General features: G+C 39.0%; 1 protein-coding gene across 2 annotated transcripts in view; it reads right to left on the bottom strand.

Annotated features, from left to right (window-relative positions):
* The window catches only part of LOC306774200 (protein FAM184A-like), a gene marked incomplete at both ends in the record, with an annotated part of 73,374 nt that overhangs the window by 18,493 nt on the left and 34,225 nt on the right, over positions 1–20,656 (bottom strand). For both annotated transcript variants that reach the window (XM_079264184.1, XM_079264183.1), the window contains 4 exons: positions 9,656–9,806; positions 10,069–10,190; positions 16,332–16,493; positions 16,584–16,706. In XM_079264184.1, the coding sequence (XP_079120310.1) occupies positions 9,656–9,806; positions 10,069–10,190; positions 16,332–16,493; positions 16,584–16,706 (558 nt within the window). The remainder of the gene's footprint in view (positions 1–9,655; positions 9,807–10,068; positions 10,191–16,331; positions 16,494–16,583; positions 16,707–20,656) is intronic.

Consider the following 20,656-nt stretch of genomic DNA (forward strand, 5'->3'; position numbering starts at 1 on the left):
CTGACGTTTGAGGAGGACCGCATCCAGATATTCCGAGACCTTCCCCAGGCAGTGGTAAAACGCCGCGCTGCATTTACCCCAGCTAGAAACCTGCTGCGGGACAAACCGGGGGTGAAATTCGGTCTACTGTATCCTGCCAAGCTGAGAGTGACCCACGACGGCAAGGAAGTGGTGTTTACGGATCCTGCTGCTGCTCGTCGCTTCGCGCTGGAGAACTTTGGAACCTAAATTGGTCCTTTACATGTGGACACCTGTGATTATACAGCCTGAAGTCTTGACTTACGGACACTTCTTATTACTCTCGAGGGCATGGCGTGGTTAAGGTATTTGCCGTATAATCACTTATTTCAGTTATTATTTTTATTTGGCTAGGGTCCACAGATAACTACTAAGATATGCCTGTTTTGCTTACAAATAAGTAGACAGCTGTGGGGCCTGTGTTGTCAGGGAGTTCGAGATCAAGTACTTTCTTGGAAACCTTCCTCGTGTTGGAGGTTATGTTCCAGCGTTTAAGTTTGATTTTTTTTTTTTTTTTTTTTTTTGTTGTTGTTGTTGTCTTGTTTTGTTTTGTTTTGTCAGGGGGGTTTACCCAGGTGGGGGTAAGGAGGATGACTGCAAAGTTGCATTATTTACATGTAATAATTGGTGATGTCAGGACCAAATTCAAGTGCGGGTGAGAAAAAGGGCCATGTAACTTTTTGTACATGGAATGTTAAAGGTGTAAATGAGCCGAAAAAGAGAGGCAAAGTGTTATCTCATCTTAAAAGTCTTAAAGCAGATGTCATCTTTTTGCAAGAGACACATTTAAAAAACGACTCTCATAATAAACTTAAGTGCAGGTGGGTTAATCAAGTTTTTCACTCAACCTTCTCAGCAAAGGCTAGAGGTGTAGCTATACTGATAAAAAAAAGGTGTGCCCTTCAGGCAGACATCTACAATAGCAGACAAAAATGGTAGATATATACTTGTAACAGGAGAATTGCATGCCAATCCAGTTATTTTGTTAAACCTATACGGTCCCAATTTCGATGATTCTGAATTTTTTAGGAAGATTTTTAGTCTTATTCCAGATATATCTGATGCCAATTTAATTATAGGGGGGGACTTAAATTTAGTATTAGATCCATATCTAGACAAGTCATCCACACGTAAAATAACATATTGTAAGGCAAGTGACCTCATCAAAACCTTCATGAAAAATTTTAATCTGTGTGACGTATGGCGAGCATTGAACCCAACAGGGAGAGAATATTCCTTTCACTCTCAAGTGCACAATGTTTACACAAGGATTGATTATTTTATGCTAGATGCGAGGATACTTCCCAATGTATGTGTTGCAAAATATCATAACATAATTATTTCCGATCATTGTCCGGTTACATTTACATTACAAGTCTGTAACCCAACAAAATCGGAAAGGAGTTGGAGGTTTGATCCTCAGCTTTTGAATAATACCAAATTCCAACAATATTTAAATTCGCAAACTATGCTGTTTTTTTAAACAAATGATAAGAGTGATGTTTCACCGTGTCTGCTGTGGGAAACCTATAAGGCATTTATTCGAGGCTGTATATCTTTCCAAGCTTCCCAAAAGAAACATAATAAAAAGGAACAAGTTCTACTGGAGGGGCAAATACAACAATTAGAAGCAGACAATGCGAGAATACCTTCAACTGATAAATATAATACTATCTGTGCGTTAAAATATCAGCTTAATCAAATCTTATCATACAACATTAGTAGAACTCTCACTTACATGAAACAAAAATACTTTGAGTTTGGAGACAAACCGCAAAAGCTTTTAGCAAGACAGTTAAAGCAACTGGAAAGTGACAGATCAATTCATAAAATTAAATCTGAGGGAGGAGCACTTCTTACTTCTCACAAAGACATAAATAATAGCTTTAAATATTTTTATAAATCACTTTATGCATCCCGTATGACTGCAAGACCTGAGGAAATGCAAAATTTTTTAGACAAGTGTGATCTCCCAATGTTGAATCAGGAGGACCGCAAAGTCCTTAATGGTAATATAACTTTTGAAGAAATAAACAAAGCCATTAGTTCTTTAAAAAATGGTAAAAGCCCAGGTACAGACGGGTTGAGCAACGAGTTTTACAAATGTCTAAAAGCTAAATTAATTCCGTACTTATGTAAAATGTATAATAAGGCATACGAAAATGAGTCCTTACCACCTACATTAAATGAAGCAATAATTACAGTACTCCCCAAAAAAGGTAAAGATCCGGAACAAGCAGCCTCATACAGACCGATATCTTTATTAAACTCAGACCAAAAGATTTTGACAAAAATACTAGCAAGAAGACTAAGTACAGTCATAAGTAAATTAGTGCACTCTGATCAGACAGGCTTCATTCCGGGTAGATGCTCTTTTCATAATATTAGGCGATTATGTAATATAATTTATTCATCCAACAATCAAGAGGACTTGGTAGTGCTAAGTCTAGATGCCGAAAAGGCATTCGACCAGGTCGAATGGCCATACCTTTTTGCTGTCTTGGAAAAGTTTAATTTGGGTAATAATTTCATTTCTTGGATAAAATTATTGTATAAAAACCCAGTAGCCAAAATTCTTACAAACCAGACAGTGTCAACACAGTTTATCCTCTCCAGAGGCACAAGACAGGGATGTGTGCTCAGTCCACTGCTATTCGCTCTGGCACTAGAGCCACTGGCAGAAACGATCCGGAAACACCCACAAATACATGGTTTCAACACAGCATACACGGCAAATAAAATTTCTTTATATGCTGATGATATTTTATTGTATATAACACAGCCTCGAACGTCCATTCCTGTAATTCTCTCTGTTATCAATGAATTTAGTAGGTTTGCTGGATACAAAATCAACTGGGAAAAGAGTGAACTACTGCCTGTTAAACAGGGTAATCAGGACTGGCTTACAACTCTTCCCTTTAAAGTGACTCCTGAAAAAATCACGTATCTTGGAATTATAATAACAAAAAAATATCCCTCCCTCTTAAAAGAAAACTTCAACCCACTAATGGAGAAATTAAAGAAAAACATTCAGTTCTGGAGGACTCTTCCAATTTCTCTAATAGGTAGGGTGAATGCAATAAAGATGGTATTTCTTCCGCAATATTTGTACCTGCTGCAAAACTTGCCGATTTTTATAACAAAGTCCTTTTTCAAAAAGTTGGATTCAATTATTATGCCATTTGTATGGAACTATAAATCACATAGAATAAAAAAGGAGCATTTGACCAAGCATAAATCAGTAGGAGGGCTATCATTGCCAAACTTTAAGCATTACTATTGGGCAACCAATGTCAGAATAGTTTCGCTGTTACTTGATGACACAGCTCTACTTTCAAAAGGGTTGCAAATTGAACGGGAGGATTGCCTTCCTTATTCTATCGGAGCTATACTGCTATCACCCACCACCTTGGCCAGTACTTTCTATAACAAGAACCCTGTAATTCATAATACTATAAAAATTCTGAAACAAATCATTAGGAACTTCAAACTTAAAACACTATCGCTTTGCATTCCTATTTCATCAAATCCTTCCTTTCATCCTTCATGTGTTGATGGAGCTTTTAACATCTGGAGAGAGTCTGGATTGTATACTCTAAAAGAACTATATTCAAATGACACTTTTATGTCATTCCAACAACTACAAGAGAGGTTTGGGCTACCAAACAGTCATTTCTTTAGATACCTTCAAATCAGAAATTATGTCCACTCCCATCTTCCTCAGTTTCAATCAGCCAAACCGGACATGTTAGATGAATGTTTAAGTGATGGTTCAATATACCAACATAATATTTCCGTTATTTACAATACATTGCAAGAATGTACCAATCCTTCTACAGCTCACATCGAAGGAGAGTGGGAAAAAGAGTTTGGTACCCCTTTGGAAGATGGTGTTTGGCGACAGGCTTTGAGTAAGATAAAGGATGCTTCTATAAATGCACGTCACTGCCTGATCCAATATAAAATAGTACATAGACTACATTATTCGAGAGAGAAAATCTGTAAAATTTACCCAGAAAGTTCACCGCTGTGTGAAAAATGTGTCACAGAACGTGGTACTCTTTTACACAGCTTTGCACTTTGTCCTAAGCTCCAATCTTTCTGGTGTGATATCTTTGATTACCTGGCTAAAGTTCTAAAAAAAGAGGATAAGTCCAAATCCAATTCTTATAGTTTTTGGAATAACACAGAAAACGGACATGCTGGGGTATGCGGAACACTGCTTTATATCATATGGATTAATACTAGCAAAAAAACTGATTCTCCAATTTTGGAAAGGAAAAGACGTCCCTTCTTTGAAGATGTGGATCACAGAATTAGTAAATACACTTCACCTAGAGAAAATAAGACATACTATTTATGATAACATGATTGAGTTTGAAAATATTTGGAAACCTTTAATCTCCTTCCTCGGAGACCATTAATCTGTGCAGTCATGGGGAGGGTTTGGGTGGGGGATTTTGCTGTGTTTTGGTACCTCGTCCGTTGGATGAAGATTTGTATGTATAATTTTATTTTATTTATTTATTTTTTTTCTTTTTTTTTGTATCATCACTATTATTACTATTACTATCACGATTAGTGACTTTCTTTGTTTTTTCTTTGTGTGTATATATTGAAAAAAATCAAAGCAGCATATGTCATATAGAAGAGCTGTTAATAATACTCACTGCTTTCAATAAAAATATTTTGAAGAAAGTTTGTGTGTAGATCATTTCAACTCGGATAAAAAGCTTTGTAAATTAGCTGCCACTCATCTTAATGACTGAGAACAGTTGTGGTTGAAGTTCTCTGACTAAAATAGCCTGCAGTACAGAGAAAACTTGAATTTATAAAAACACTGAAAACAGATTATTAATGATACGGAATGATGAGACTATTTCTCATTTTTCATAGTGAAAACTGTGATAAAGCTCTTAATTTGAGAACGGATGTGAGTTTCTTTTTGCTATGAGGGATTTTTAAGTGTGCAGTTTTGTTGGTGTTTGAGCAAAGCTTTAAGTAGGTCAATACAGCAAATGGTCACTGTACTAATACCTACATGCAATATTTATATTCTGCACATAAATGCAAGGTAAAGCATGTGTGCATGCTTTTGGTGCAGTCAAGATAAGAGCTTCTGGGCTTTTTGTTTCCTGATATAGATGGATGTCGGACATTTTTAGCTAACTCTAAAGGAGACATATCACAAGCTTACACAACTTCAACAGATTTAAATGTTTGTGACAAGTTTTGGTCAAAACAACACAGAAATCATCAGTATAATAGATCATTTTCCAGTTATGAACTGACAGCTCTGATCTGTTTCAGGGTTCCACTCTTATCCTCAGAGTTCACCTGTTTTAGCATTAGCATTATTCTTTCAGCCATCAGTGAGCTGAAAGCTGAGAGGATGATGTAGAATTCTAAACATGAGGCCAATAAGATTAAAATATTGCACCAGATATTCAACCAACTTAAACATGTGAACGAAAAACGTCTTTTTAAATCGCTTCCTAAGTCCACCGTTCCTTGATCAGCGTCTTGCTGTGACAGTCTGAGGCTAAACGGTCCTGGCAGGGTCCAGCATGGAGCTCACTCAGCCACCGCAGCTTAAAGTGTGCCAGTGCGTAAACGCTGACTGAATCAGACATGAATGACTGAGTCTGAATGTTGTTTAACCGCTGCTCCGATAAGGTTCAAAGATATTACAAGCTGTGAAGGAGATAAAAAAAAAAAAAAAAAAGACAAAAAAGGTAGGAGTTAAACAGGAAAGTGTCTCAGCCTGGAGGTTCTGGGTGATATCACATACCGCAGAGCTAGTTTCAGGGGTGAAATATCTTCCCAGAAACTTTGTCTGGTTCCTGGTTCTTCAATTGGAAATAAAAAAAGGGGTTGATGATGGAAGACTAGGTTAAGGTAAAGGCGTAACCTGGTCAACATGCAGCTTCAGATTTCACAACAGAAATTAGCTCATGATGCCAGAGATGTCAAAAAATAATGTTTAAAAATCATCAGTAAGTGCAGTGACAGCAGGAGTGGCCTGGTTATGACCTGATATGATGCCTTTTACTCCGAACTCAAGGGTGGAAAACAGGGCAGAGTGTTGAGCTGATGACCATCTGGTCTGTGAGTTGGAAAAATGTCGGGGGAGAAGGTGTGACAGGCCTGATCGGCCCGAAGGAGTCTCTGAAATCTGCTAGCAGAGGATTATCCAGCGGGATTTTAATTTCCCACTTCTATGAGTACATTTCTCTCATCCCAGAAGAGTTAGAGGATATAGAGTCTGTTTTCTAGACCGCCTGGGAACAGCTGAGGAAACAGAGGGTTTCCTCTGGGTCACCCCCCGCCCCCCGCATCACGACCCTGACTTAGACCAAGAGATTTCCCACATTCTGGTCTGAAAAGGGAAACACAAATCAGGATGTGTCTACAAAAAAAAACAAACTAATAAGTATATTTTAATTGTAATTTATACGATTTAGTGCTGACTTGTTTGTGTGTGTGTGTGTGTGTGTGTGTGTGTGTGCGCACAATTCGAATGGTTATGTGTTAAATAAATAAATAAAAAACACAACTGAAAAAAAAACCCGCTTTGAAGAACGAAAACATACACACATTCACTGGGCCGAACACACACACACACACATGCCTATGCAGCGACTATAATCTCCTCAGGTATTCTCCCGTGACCTTGTTTGATGTTTATTTTCAGGCTTCTCCGCGCGATGAGTTTAAAATGCAGCGTTTTGTATTGTGACATCCACACACAGCTCCAGCATATAGACTGCATCATGCATTTAGCAGCTCCTGCTTCAGTCTTTTTCACTTTGATTGATTAAATAATGACTTTTTAAATGACTTATGATTATAAAAAGTCAGGACTGACGGTATAAGAAGCTACAAGCTGAGTCTAAAAACCAAGAACAATGCCAGAAATTATGTCGCTTTTAAACAAACATTTAATAAAAAACTAAACAAATTTGGCTCCAAACGATGATCTTGTTTGTTGTGTACATCCTAAAAATGCCAAACTGCTTATTAACTTTGCAGTGAATCATTGATCCGGTTGGGAGTCTGTCTGAAACGTTGCCAAGCTGGCAGCGGTGGTCGCTGACTCCATCTTCTCAGGAAATATTTATCTGAAGCCACCAGTCTTGGCGAAATCAGGACGAGCCTCTTTGACTCGGGGAAGCTGCGTATTCCCCGCAGACGAACGGCGACGCCAGTTCCAGCAGAGACGTGTCTGAGCTTTCAGTCAAACCTTTCTCCGCCACTGCGGCGCTTTTGTTCGGACCCGAGACACTCTGATAATTCCCATTCCTCTTAGAAATAAGTCCAGAAGCTGCAGCCGAAGTGGGAAGAAAAACTAATATGCTATCAGTTTCAAACACACACACACACCCCTCAGATCTTCTTCGGTTTATGTACAAAGTGCCGGTGTTCATCATGCAAATGTACAGAAGGTCAGAGAGAAATGGAGCTCAGGGAAAAACTAATTAAAAACAGCAAGCTTTCTTCTCTTTCTCTGGCTGCGTCGCTGTTGGCAAAGAACAAAAAAAACTGGACAAAAATAACAGCGACTGAAGTTAAACCCTTCCCTGTTTTTGTACAAATGTGTTTGTTGTGGGAATTGACTGAATGGTAAAGCAGGTGCAGCTCACAGCGTTGCTTTTAATCATCTCCACACAGTCATTAACGGAGGAGGAAGCCTGAGAGAGCGAGTGTGAGACGCGCTGCTTGCATCTCTCCGCGGACAGGCTGTTTTTCGCTTTGAGTGGGGCTGCCACTCAAAGACGTTCTCACAGTGGAAGGAGGGCTAAAAGCCATGACCTTGAATCCTTAAAGCCACATAAAGGAAAAAAGCTTCTTTTTTCCATCAATTCAAAGTAAAATAATTGTAAAATAATGATCTTTTCCCACCATGGTGACGGTAGAGCCATCATAAAGAATATATATTTTTACTTCATCAACATCAACATAACGTTAGAATTAACCACAGAAGAGGTAATTACTTCGACTGACTAATGGGTCGAGATTAATGCCAAAGAAGTGCAGGTTTTCACAGATCACATCAACCTGACCTTTCCTGGACTGAAGACGGGAATGTGCAGAATGGAGTCTACAGATCAAGAGCAGTAACTCCCTTTCTCTTCCCACAAAGCTCCGGCATCCTTTCAGCTGGTAATCAGGTGAAAACTGTTCATCAGAAGTGAAAAAGCTCTTCTGAAAGCGAGCAGAGTGTCTACAAGAACCTTCACCCAGTCTAGCTGACTTAACTATACTTATGATGGGTACACTGACCAGCTGAATACAGATATGTTGTCTGAGTGACTCTCCAAGTCTTCCTTTCTCTGTTTCTATGTAGAGCTCCATGCTCCATGTAGAGCCGTGTGGCTCTGAAAGCTTCACAGTCGCCATGTTTTCGTCTAGAGCCCAACACACTTGTTTAAGCTTCTGTGCTGTATTCCTTAGAGATTAACTTAACACACTTTGCACTGAAATGAAAGATGTCAGTCTCGACTTCATGCTGCCATCGCTCTCACTTCATGGTTCAGTCAGACTTTATGATCCTGTTAGATGTTTTCAACTTGGGACACCAAGCATTTTGTTAGCTTTCATTGGTGCCATTTTCCCTTCATGCTAAAAAAAGATTGATTAAAGGACAGATGGACATAGATTTGTATGAGATGCAGTTATATATATATATATATATATATATATATATATATATATATATATATATATATATATATATAGACATATACACACACATACATATATATACACATTAGGGGTGGAGATAGAATATAAAAAAAAACAAATATTAGGATGTTTTGCTTCACAATATTAAAATAAATTTGTTAAAATGTGATTACATATAATATAACATTTTTGTCATCTTTGTTGTTTTTATTGATCTTTTTACTTTGTCTTCTTGGGCATTATAGCAGCCGAACGATGGTCGGGCTACTGGGTTGTTTTTTCCTTGTTGAACTTCAAAAAAATAACCAGCAAAATAAAGTTTTGTCCATTTTTTTCTCTGTTTTTAGTCTACAAAAATCAGGAATATCTAAGAATTGTGAGAATCGCAATTTAAATTGAATCGGCACTCAAAAAATCGGGATCGAATCAAATTGGGACAAAAGCACATTGTCACAGCCCTAATATAAAGATATATTTTTATATATACATTAACACAAAGGCTAAAAAGGCTAGAGGGTTCATTTGTGAGGTTTTAGGTGAAAAATCATACACACACCACTAAACTTCACAAATCTGAGTCCAAATATGATAAAAAGCAGGAATGTTTTATACAACAGGACTGCTTTGCTGTAAGATACTTCAATCCAAACAGCATTTCATGGTTTCAGTCTACTGGCTATTTGATTTCTTTACGTCCTCAGCAAGCTCCTTTACAGCTTGCAAAGTGTTCACATGGCAGAAGGGAGTGATGCCAACACTTGTTTGCTGCTGTTCGTCATATTTGTTTACAAGTTAATGTGAAAAATTAATGTTTGTTAATTGCGGAATAGAAAGCTGAAGTCATTAAAGACATCAACTTTGCATTTTTAATTACTACATAAAAATTTGACTGAGCAAAATGTTTTTATTTGCATGATCTGTCCCGAATCAGGCGTCAGTCTGTGTGTTGTACCTGTTCCAGCAGGTCTTCCACCTTCCTCTGCCACCCCTCTCTGGCTGCCATCATCTCCAGCTCCTTCTGCTGGGAGAGCTGAGTCAGCAATGCCTGTTTGTCTGCTTCATACTCCTCATTCAGCTCCTCCTTCAACAAGCGCACTTCTTCCCTGCACAAAGAACAGTTCAGTTTGATCAAATGGATTAGTTTCACTGTGTGTATGAGTGTGCTCACTGTTTCTTGCTGTAGGATATCTGTAAATATTGTATGTCTCAGTAAATTTAGTCCAACTGTGTTCATTTCCTTCTGTTCTCATTAATATCCATGACTCTGGTAAAAAGCTTCTTCTTCTTCTTCTGCTGTTAAAAAAAGGGTGAAAACTAAGACTGAAAAGGGAACAAATAAGTGAAATTAGTTTTCTTATTATTTACCGCAGTGCATCTCTCCATTTCTGATCCAAGTCATCTGCCATCTTGTCCATCTTCTGTTTTTCCTCCGTTCTGATGGACATCACTCTGGCCTCGTGCTGCTGCTTCTGGGTCTCAATTTCCTCCTAAAACACAAAAGAAGATGGTTTGAAGTGTTTAACTAACCAGTTAAAAGCCTAAAATCTGTTAGGTGTTACAACATATGTTTGGGTGCAAGAGTCCTGACTCACGTCCAAAAGCTGCATGTCTGTCCACATTCAGTAGCTGAGGCTGGGTGACTCACACTGTCATGTCCACCTACACATCTATTCATAAGGCAGGAGCTACCGGGCATTTATAAAGTGCTGGTTTCAAGTCAGACTTCACCACGTCAGCCGTTTCCAGCTACTGTAGCAGCTGCAGGGCTTATGTGCTGAAGAGCTCATTAAAAGACCTAAAGACCTTTTTAGCCATGAGAAAAGCGTTTTAGGACCACAGAAGTAACGTCAAAGAGACACTTTACATTTCTGTGCATCTAAACGTGTTTTAAAGAATCACATATGTAGGAAGAGAAGGATCTAGACGAGGTATTTCACTGCTCAAAGCCATCACTCCTTGCTTGTAAGCTGTTGTAGGAATGTTAGACATTGAACTGAGTGTGATTAATCCTGTGTTGCTTCAGGAAGACACACAGGATTCCTCGGAGAGTTGGCAAACAGTCCCAAAGAAGAACACACACATGAAGAAGAGGCCAAATTCATTGCAGTGTTGTCCAATAACAACCCTTGATCCTTCCATTGTTCTCTGACACGTATGATAGTAAGTATGAGTCACTGTAACGACTGATATTTGCTGAAAATAGAAAATCTGCACGACGGCCAAATGATTCTTTATAGCATGAGTGAAGGAAGTGTTATTGTGCTTTAATAAAGGTAAAGAGCCGCCACTGTGTGGGTAACATTCAGACAGAACAGACAGATGAGGTGAAAGACTTCACATGAAATGATCTGGATCTATATTTTGCAAATTTAGCAAAAGTCTTTGCTCAAGTTTCTTTAAAGTGTGGCAAAATAAAGCTTTGGGGTGTCGGGGTTAAAAAAAAACAAAAAACAAAGAGTTCCAAAGAAAACATCCTGCTGAGTTTAAGAGAGGACTACCGATCTGCAGAAGAGCTTCATACATTATGAAAAATGAAGATGAAAAATTAAAGTAAAAATAACAGTCTAAATAAAAAATACAACTCTGGCTCAAAAAATAAGTTTGGACACTGTAAAAAATGGACATGTAAATATATTTAGATTAAAAAGAAAAAAGAAATTTGTGTTTGACTGATTTTTTATTTACTCTTTAAAATACCAGTTGGTGTTATATTACACACCATTACAGCCTGATTATTCACTTTTATAGTGAAGAAAAACTTGTGAGATCACATTTCTTTGGAACATACAACATAGTTAAATGTGTGCCATCTCTGTGATTGGTTTTCTTCCGGTTAAAAGGGAGTTTTTTCCTTCCCACTGTCGCCGCGTGCATGCTCAGGATGGGGGATTGGATCGAAGTCATGACTCGATGCAATCAGTTGGTTTCTATTATAGGATATGTATGAATTGGCTCGAAATGATGTGTATGTTGATTCGTGTATGTAAAGTGCTCTGTGACATCATTGTTGTGAAGTGGTGCTATACAAATAAAGCTGAATTGAATTGAATTTGTGAGGTTTAGACTTCGAGGACAGCTGGATATTTCCAAAAGTAGAAGTTAGAAGAGGTGTTGGTGAATTGGCGAATGAAGGATACAATGTTTCTGTCATGTTCACATCAGAAAATAAAGTTATGAACATTTCTAACAACATTTCCACAGTTCCAGGTCAAATCTGAAGAGATGGAAGAAAACTCGACGATAAAACATCAAAACTTCCTTAACTTCTAAGTCCTCTTCTCAGTTTTCTTTTTCTTTTTTCTAGACTAAACCATTGGTTTCCTGCTAAACAATAGCTGGTCTAAATTTACTGAGAAGCCGGCCTCGACTGGTTTTGTGAGCTCAGAGTGAATAAAAGGTACAATCCAATGTTCAGCTCAGCTTTTTTACCCTGAAAATCCCTTTCTGTATATAGAACACGGGCGGCAAAGCAAATCGGACGAGTGCAATTTCATCTAATTACCGCCTTTCATTTAGTCTCTCTCTCGCATACTTTGTGCTCACGCTTCACTTTTCTTCTCCTCTCATTTATCTAGAATTTATTCATAACGTAACAGCCTAATAAAGCAGATCTTTTCCATGCAAACATAATTCTTATTAACAGCCCTGACGATCAGAATTTGGGTAAAAATGTCCCATCCCGCCTTCTCTCTTGGACACATGCTCTTCTCTCTCAAACCAGCAGGGCTCCTTTCAAACCACTCAGCTCATAATAGCTTCATCATCATCATCATCATGTCACAGCTGGCCATCAGAGCTGCACTTGTTTTTCCCATTTCCTGCTCTCCTGCTTTCAAAATGTTCTTCAGTGCCCCCATTTCACCACCCTCCTGTTTTCCTTTCACACTTCTGGGAGAAGTTGCTAAATCCTCTGCGAGCTCAACAAACCTATCTGGATCTTGGATGATGACGGTCCACCAAGTGAAACGCTTGAATTATAAATGGAGAGTCTAAGAGCATGGCTGAAGGGGAAATCAAAGCAAAGGCAGCGAATGACTGAAGGGGACTATTTTAAAGCTATTAGGACGGCTGGTTTTTGAGCATTTAAAGTCTATTTTGAGGCAGCGTTATGCAGCGTTTAACACAGCTCTGGGGCTACAGGCTCCTCCTCGTGTTTTAGACGAGCCTCAACTTTTAAAGTCAAAATGATCAGAAACACAAAAGCGATTAAAATCAAATGTCATTCTAAAGAGAGGCTAAACACACTAAAGAGAAATTACGAAAGAAAACGAATTTAAATTGCAGAGAAATGATGAAAAAATAGAACATACCACATGAAAAACTAAAAAGCTACACACATTAATAAGTTAATCCTATGAATTATGTCCCGGAAACCTGACTGAGGATGATGAAACCTTGTGTTAACCTCCTCTGGATTGCCAAAGGGTTATGTCACATCAACTTTGCACCAATCAGAACCATCATCACATCCCAGGTGATGTCTGCTGAAGTTTGGAACATTTTTCAGACGGTACTCCTCTGTTCCTGTTAACTCTGCATGACTGCAGTGGTGTGACAGCTGCAGTCTGGAGACCAATTTATCAGAGATTACAGAGACTCTGAAACAAACTTTTAGAGGCTCGTCGTTTGACGCCGGTTAAACAAAAGCAAAGATTGGGCATGAAAGCTTTCTGGAGCTCCATTCTGGGTGTGATGACTTAATTTATTTACAGAAAGTAAATGCAGCTATGTGCAATGGGTTCGGCTAAAGTTCAGTGAATAAGTGGCAAATGCACAAAAGCCTGTTATCAGAGCTCTTGCAAGAACACATGGCTGCAACATTAGCTGTTCAAGCAAAGAAAAATAATTCAGCCTTTGAAGCTCAGCCCATACTCTTAATTCTGTCATCTTGCTGCAGACTTTTATGTGCATTTCTGACAGAAAAATTAGCGTCACCTGCAATACGTCTCAATAAAGCAGCCCTCAAAATTAGAGGTGAGTTAGACGTGGTCTGTTCTGATTAGTCAGTTCTGCTGCCCTGATCAGAGCCTTGTACTACACCGTGGGATTAACATACCCAGAATATCTGTTACCTAGGTTCACTTACCCAGACATTCGCAATCCTGATAAGAGGAACTTCAAAGCTGGTTATCAACGTGGTGTTTGTAGTGTCTGAACAACTATGAACATAAAAAACCCTGCAGAGCAGAATACTTCACCACAGAGGAGCAGGCAATGCTTCTTTAAACATATGACGACTTACAACCAAGCGGCAACCTCCAGCGGTTAAAAGTGAAGCCTATGCGGAAGTGCATAAAACTGCAGTTCCCCCTTCATCCACTAGGGGCTACAAAACAGAGCAAATCCCCATAGACTCCCATGTTAAAAAGACCAACTTCACAGCATGAGGCTGTAAACATGTTTACAGCCTGGCTCAAAAATCCATTTTCAGTTTAATGCGTCAGGTTTACCTTCATGACAACTGTGGGGGAGTGAATTTTTTTCTAACTCACCCGTTTTTAAAGTAATTTAATCTCAAAATTCTGCACATTTAGGGGCGTGTCCTTTTGATTGACAGGTACCAAATCTTCCAATTCATGTAAGAAAAATGCAGAACAACCGCGGTTTGTAGCCGGTTAACAACGTGACTTAGCTTTAGCCCGCTTACCTCCGTTTGCTGGTTATCACCTGTTATCTTCGGGTTAGCTCAGTTAGCTCTTAGCTACAGGCAGCTCGGAGTTCGCTCAATGTCAATCATCCACCATGACGCTCACAGCCCCCCTCTCAGCTCTATCTCTTTGCCCATATATGTATTTTCCGGGCGAGATGACACGCATGCCCTTGCCAAGATGGCGATGGTAGGAACTGCTCATCGAGCTTCAATTAAGCTCTTCAGAAACCTATGGGTGATGTCACGGAGGTTCCACCCATCTTTTCATATACAGTCTATGCTTACAACACATCATACAAGCTAAAAGCAACACTGCCGCAGCAACAGTCAATAGCAAGAATGCAGGCGGAAAATTGCCAACTCTGTTAATGCATAAGTTAGGGGACAGACGTTTCGGTTCCTCCTTCCTTTTCCATTACATTTTCCATTAAGATCTTTTGAGGCTCAGCACCCTGTGTGAGCATGTTTTATGTTGGAATATTAATTCCCCACTGTGATGACATGAGTAGTTGTGCATTCCATAAATTCATGGTTCTGCAGTTCTGCCATATGTGGCCATTATCATTAACCTCATTATTTCAGCTGCAACCCCAGTGGAGATAAACAGATTTGGGAAGTCAAAAACATTCCTCAAGGCGGTGAAAGACATGGCTTCATTTCTTCACACTGCGTCTGTTGTATGGATAAATGTAGCACCAGCCAATGAAAATCTATGGTTTTTCACATAGTATCACCACAAACATAAAAAGGACTGCATCTATGCCTAAAAAGTCTTTTTCTCCTAAGTTCTCCACTTTTGATCTGTGAAACAGGATAAGAATGGGCAGGCATTTTTCCAAGACAACTGCTTGGCCAGGAGGTGATGCTTTACCATCGTTGATTTCTTTTCCAGAATTTAACCTGCTCCGGAGCAGGTTAGCCATTCAGCTTTAGTTACCATGGTGATTTACCCCATATGAAGTGAGCCAGCATTAACGCCATAGCTATTCAACAGTCACCTTAATAAGAGGAAATCAAGCTATTTAGTGCAGCCCTCAGACTTTGTCTATCATAGTTTTAAATGAGAGAAAAAAAATAAACATAAGCATTTCATTAGCTTCAGATGATGAGTCATCACCTATTTTTAACCATTTCCATGAAATGACCAAATTTAATATTCATTCATGCATTTTCTCCACCGCTTAATCCAGATCATGGTCACAGGGAATTTGGAGCCAATCACAGAAATTAGCAGGCGAGAGGCAGGGTACACCGTGGACAGGTCACCAGTCCACCGCAGCAACTCTAACATGCTATTAGAAATACAAGCTAGATGACCGTTATTTATGGTCGTCACTGTTGGGCCAATCATGGGTGCACAGGAAGAATATAACACATGATTTCTTTGCATGGGCTGCATGGCGGAGTACTGGTTAGCACTGTGGTCACAGGCTCAAGCCTCAGCAGGGGGAGGTTCAAACCGTGGCCTTTCTTTGTGGAGTTTGCATGTTCTCCCCTGTCTACTTTGTTCTCTCCGGGTACTCCGGCTTCCTCCCACCATCCACAGACATGCATGTTAGGTTAATTGGTTAGTCTAAAATGTCCCTAGGAGTGAGTGTGAATGGTTGCTTGTCTTTCTGTGGGCCCTGTGATGGACTGATGACCTCACCAGGGTGTACCCTGCCTCTCACCCAGTGACTGCTGGTATGGGCTCCAGCTTCCCCACAACCCTGACTTTTACGAAGTGGTTAAGAAAATGGATGGACTTTTTGCATACAAAGATCTGAGAAAATGGAAACAAAATTTGCCATTTTTCTTCAAATATTGTGAAACTTTAACCACATTTGCGTCGCATTTATTTGGATCTAACCAGGAACCACCTCGCATTTTGATACCAACTGTTTGAGGTATCCTTGAGCTCTGTAAGAAATGAGTTCAAGTGAGCTAGAGTGTCAATATTAAGCTAAATTATAGTGTTACTACAAGGTTTCACCCTCACCTGCAGGTCAGTCAGCAGGTTGCTGGTCTCTCGGACCCTGGCTCTGGTGGCATCCAGCTCTATTCTGAGTTTCTCCTGAGTTTCCTTCAGACAGGTGATCTGTGTCTGAGCTGAGCTCAGGTTCTGCTCCCCCTCTCTCACAAGCTCCTGAAGATGGGACACCTGGGAATATAACCAGATGGTTGCCATTTCTTTACTGAAAAATGAGAAATGAATTATAAGGAAGATGAACCATGGAAAATAGTTCCTTACTTCCTGATTTGCTATGTTGAGTTTGGCCGAGAGCTCCTCTTTCAAGTTGTCCAGTTGCTGCTGGAGACGGTCTCTCTGCTCCTCTAATGACAGACGTTTAATCTCAAACTCCTGACTCAGTTTCTAGAGAGGGGAGGGAAGAAAAAGAAGCGAGGAAACAAAGATGAGAAGACGCTGAAAACAAGAAGATGACAAGACAAAAAATGAGAATACTGATGGGTTAGTCATCTTTCAAACAAGGGTTTTGATCACCATTGTGACACATGAAATTATCAGTGTGTGCATATTCTGCGAAAGCCTGGTGGTCCCTTTTCCTCTGAAATACACAAATATAATCTCTACAAAAAGAAGTGGAAGGTTTAAGAAGGAACTGTGCTGTAAATCCCATTTGTGTCGTAATGTGAAGTCATGGCAACTGCTGAGTGTGACACAGGGCTATTGAATGAAGAAGGGACACGTGAATTGTCATTTACACTTAAAAGGCCATCTTGTCAAACCCACTGCTTTCTATAATCCCTCAAACCAGAGCATCAAATCCTTTCTGGGTCACTCTGAATTTCACTGAGGAAAATCTGTTTTTCCTTCTTTGGTCATCGTCTCTGCTCTACGTCTCTCCCTTTTCATTCATTTCTGATATCTCCACCATAAACGCTACTTTATAACATACAAAACGTTATTGTGCTTTGTAGAAAATTGCAGCGGTCACACAGAGTCCATTCTTCACAGATAATTTTACATTTACTGTTACAGTGACTTTCAAATATTAAATATTACATGTCTTACATCCACATGACCACTTTGTGTTTTAAATATTTGAATAAAGTAGATGCTGCTTTCCTGTTCTTCCTGCTTCATCTGCCTTTTTAATGCAAATGGCGACATGCATTTATTACTTTTATTAATGCTGCAACTACATGCAAAGAACAGATTTATTGCAATGATTTTTGAAACATTTTACTTGCACTCCTGCGCCTTTATGTGACAAACACACTCGTTTGGTAAGTAAGGATCAAACAACGAGGAGTCGTGCATGTGACGGTATAATGCACGATGCGGAGTCTGGAACACCACAAGGTGCAGCGCATTATAACAGTGCAATGCACAGATCCGAGTTGTTTAATCCCCTGAGACCATGATCTTACACAGTATACATTTTAAGTTTGTTTTTTTTCTCCCAAAAACTTACTGAATATGCTAAAGTATAGGAATGTTGGTCTTTATGTGCTTTTTATGCTAAATAACCATCACCAAGCAAGCTACAGCGTGTTTCTCTTGTTAACCAGTCAAAATCAAGCTGATCTGAATCAGTTAATTAACGTGTTGCTATGGTGACGCTTGTAACAGAGTGATATTACAGTGATTTAACTTGCCGAACTACATGTGCGTATAGACAAAAATAATGCATGCCAGTTGGCATTAGAATCATCACTGACCACGGTAGAATCTTAAAGTGGAACTATTATGTGCATTTCAGGCTAATTTATTTTTATTTCTGAGCCCAGAAGGGCTGGGATTGATCGAGTTATTGTCACAAATCGCTTTATTTACTTCAGACCGACCCTCTCCGTAGGCTGTCAGATCAGCCTGTGGGCAAAACGAGTGGATTGAGACTCTTCCACATTAAGCCCCGCCTCCTGCCACTGCACTACATCGGGAGCGCGCACCGCACCTGCTTTCGCCGTCATTGTAATGTCTCATAAACAGAAGGATTAGGCTCATATGAACTCAATAAAAAAACAAAATACAATGTCAACACATAGCATACAGCCCTACATGTTGGAACCTGAATCAGACCCTGAAAACGAAGTGGAAAACAGCAACCCACAGCAACGAATGCAGCAGGATGTCTCTCTTTGGTAAACTCACCAGCCATCGTTGGAAATAACTTTATCCCACGTTTTCCACCCGCCTGATGTATTTGTACATGCCCTTGTTAACCAGTAGAAGATAACCAAACACCCAACCTTATCCCCCGGGATGTCACAAGGATTTCCAAGTAGAAAAAACTCTCTAAAACGACGCGTTTTTCGTCGCCATGGAAACCGAACGGCGCGAGTGCTGAAACTCAAACTCAAACATGCGTTTAGGTGATAAAAAAACAGTGCCGTTCACATGTCTGATGAGGATTCAACACTGTAACACTGTAGAAAGCTCAGAAAATCAAAATACCATAATAGCACCCCTTTAAATAAATGTTGCCATGATTACTTAATTTTACAACAATTTGCTGTATTAAATGCCATAATTATTTAATCATTGAGATCCCTAAATCCACCTTCTATAAAGGATTATGTCTGAACCAAATGGCGCACAAAACAAAAACAAAGTTGTACAAAATCCATATAAAATATGTTGATTATGTTTTACCATCGTAAGGATTTAAACCCTGCTTTGTAAACTGGTGTTACATGCACCGCAACTGCGTTAAATCAGGTTCATGTTTACCTAAAGTGAAATGAAATGTTATCATTTCATTTGCAGTTTTGTAATTTCGTAAGATTGCAGTTGGTCTTGCAGTGCTTTCACTGACATTGCATCATACAGATGACAAAAACGGAAAATATTATTGACAGTTTTGGTTTTTAAACATGTTTGACTCATCATGAAGAAGAAATCTCATTTAATTTACTATATATGGTCTTTTCCTTTTTTTTAAATGTTTCAGTGTTGTTTCACTTTTTCTAAACTCCGTACTCAGCTTAAAAAGACATGATCAAAAACATATTCATAATGTAGTTTGCAGAAAGAAACCTCCAAAATCTGGGCAAAGAGAGGTGATATGTAGGACTTATTTATTGTTTACAAAGCAGATCTGTTAACCACCTGTTACTTTACCTTGTTGCTGTAACGGCAGGTGAATATTGGACTCAAGACCAAGACTGCAGAATCATGACACTATATTATTTATGTTGGCGCCAAAAGACAAAAATAAATAAAACTTAAAGAGTTTAAAGGAGTATTCATGTGATTTTACTAATTTATTTTGTTATAAAAATAAATTAACGCATCTCCTTTAGGATAAAGACTGTGGTGCATCTTGATCTGTCTTTCCTGTCCTTTCCATCCCAACTAGTGGTAACCCTGAGCCGGGTTCTGCTGGAGGTTTTATCTTCCTGTTAAAAGGGAAGTTTTCCTTCCCACTGTCGCCTCATGCATACTCAGGATGTAGGACTGGATCGAAGTATAAATTCGATGCAATCTGTTGATTTCTCTTAGCTTGTCTATTTATTAGGACTTAGCCTGAATTGATGTTTCTGTAAAGAGCCCTGAGATGACATTGTTGTGAAGTGGCACTACTGAACTGAATTAAATTAAATCATTTCTCTGACAATAAAAAAAAAGTATGAATTTACAGATTTAATTCAATTGTTTTGCAGTAATTTGAACAAATTCTGTATTGAGGCATTTGACAAAAGAAAACAAGCTATCTGATGGTATAAATCAAGGAAATGGGGGAATTGTCTCTTAAACAAAACACTAAACCATTGATTCAGAAAAACAGAAGCATAAATAATGATGAAAAAAATGTTAACTTGCATTTGATGAATTAAGTCAATATGAATCCACAGCAGTTTGATGAGTTGTGAAGAGATTAAGAACATAAATAAACCCTTTAATTCTCCCACTGTCTCCTTTGGCCTTGAGCATAAAGTGGTAAATTATGAATTAGTACATCACAGGCAATTTGTAAAATTAGCCATTTCATTGCTTTGGTTGTGGAACTCATTAATATCTTGCTGACAGACATGAAGTAATAAGTGGAAGATGCTTAAGATTAAATTAGCTCTATAAAAATGCCCAGGTCGCTCCTGCTTCCTCTGAGATTTCACTCCAAATAAAAATGGACGTTCATTTCAACGTGATAAGGCAGGAAGGCACAGCTCTGACTTGCATAATAATAATTTTTCACTTTCTCTTTCAGGGAATCCATAAACACACACCCACACAGGGCTCTCGCTTGGCTTAGAGGCAGGATTTAATGTCAGTGAAAATCAACCAATTAGCAGCCAGCTTCAAACAGCATCCCAAGTATGAGCTCATATTCTTCCCTTCTGAAAGGGGAGAATATGGAA

Source organism: Telmatherina bonti (genome assembly GCF_933228915.1).
Source record: "Telmatherina bonti genome assembly, chromosome: 24".
Classification (NCBI taxonomy): domain Eukaryota; kingdom Metazoa; phylum Chordata; class Actinopteri; order Atheriniformes; family Telmatherinidae; genus Telmatherina; species Telmatherina bonti.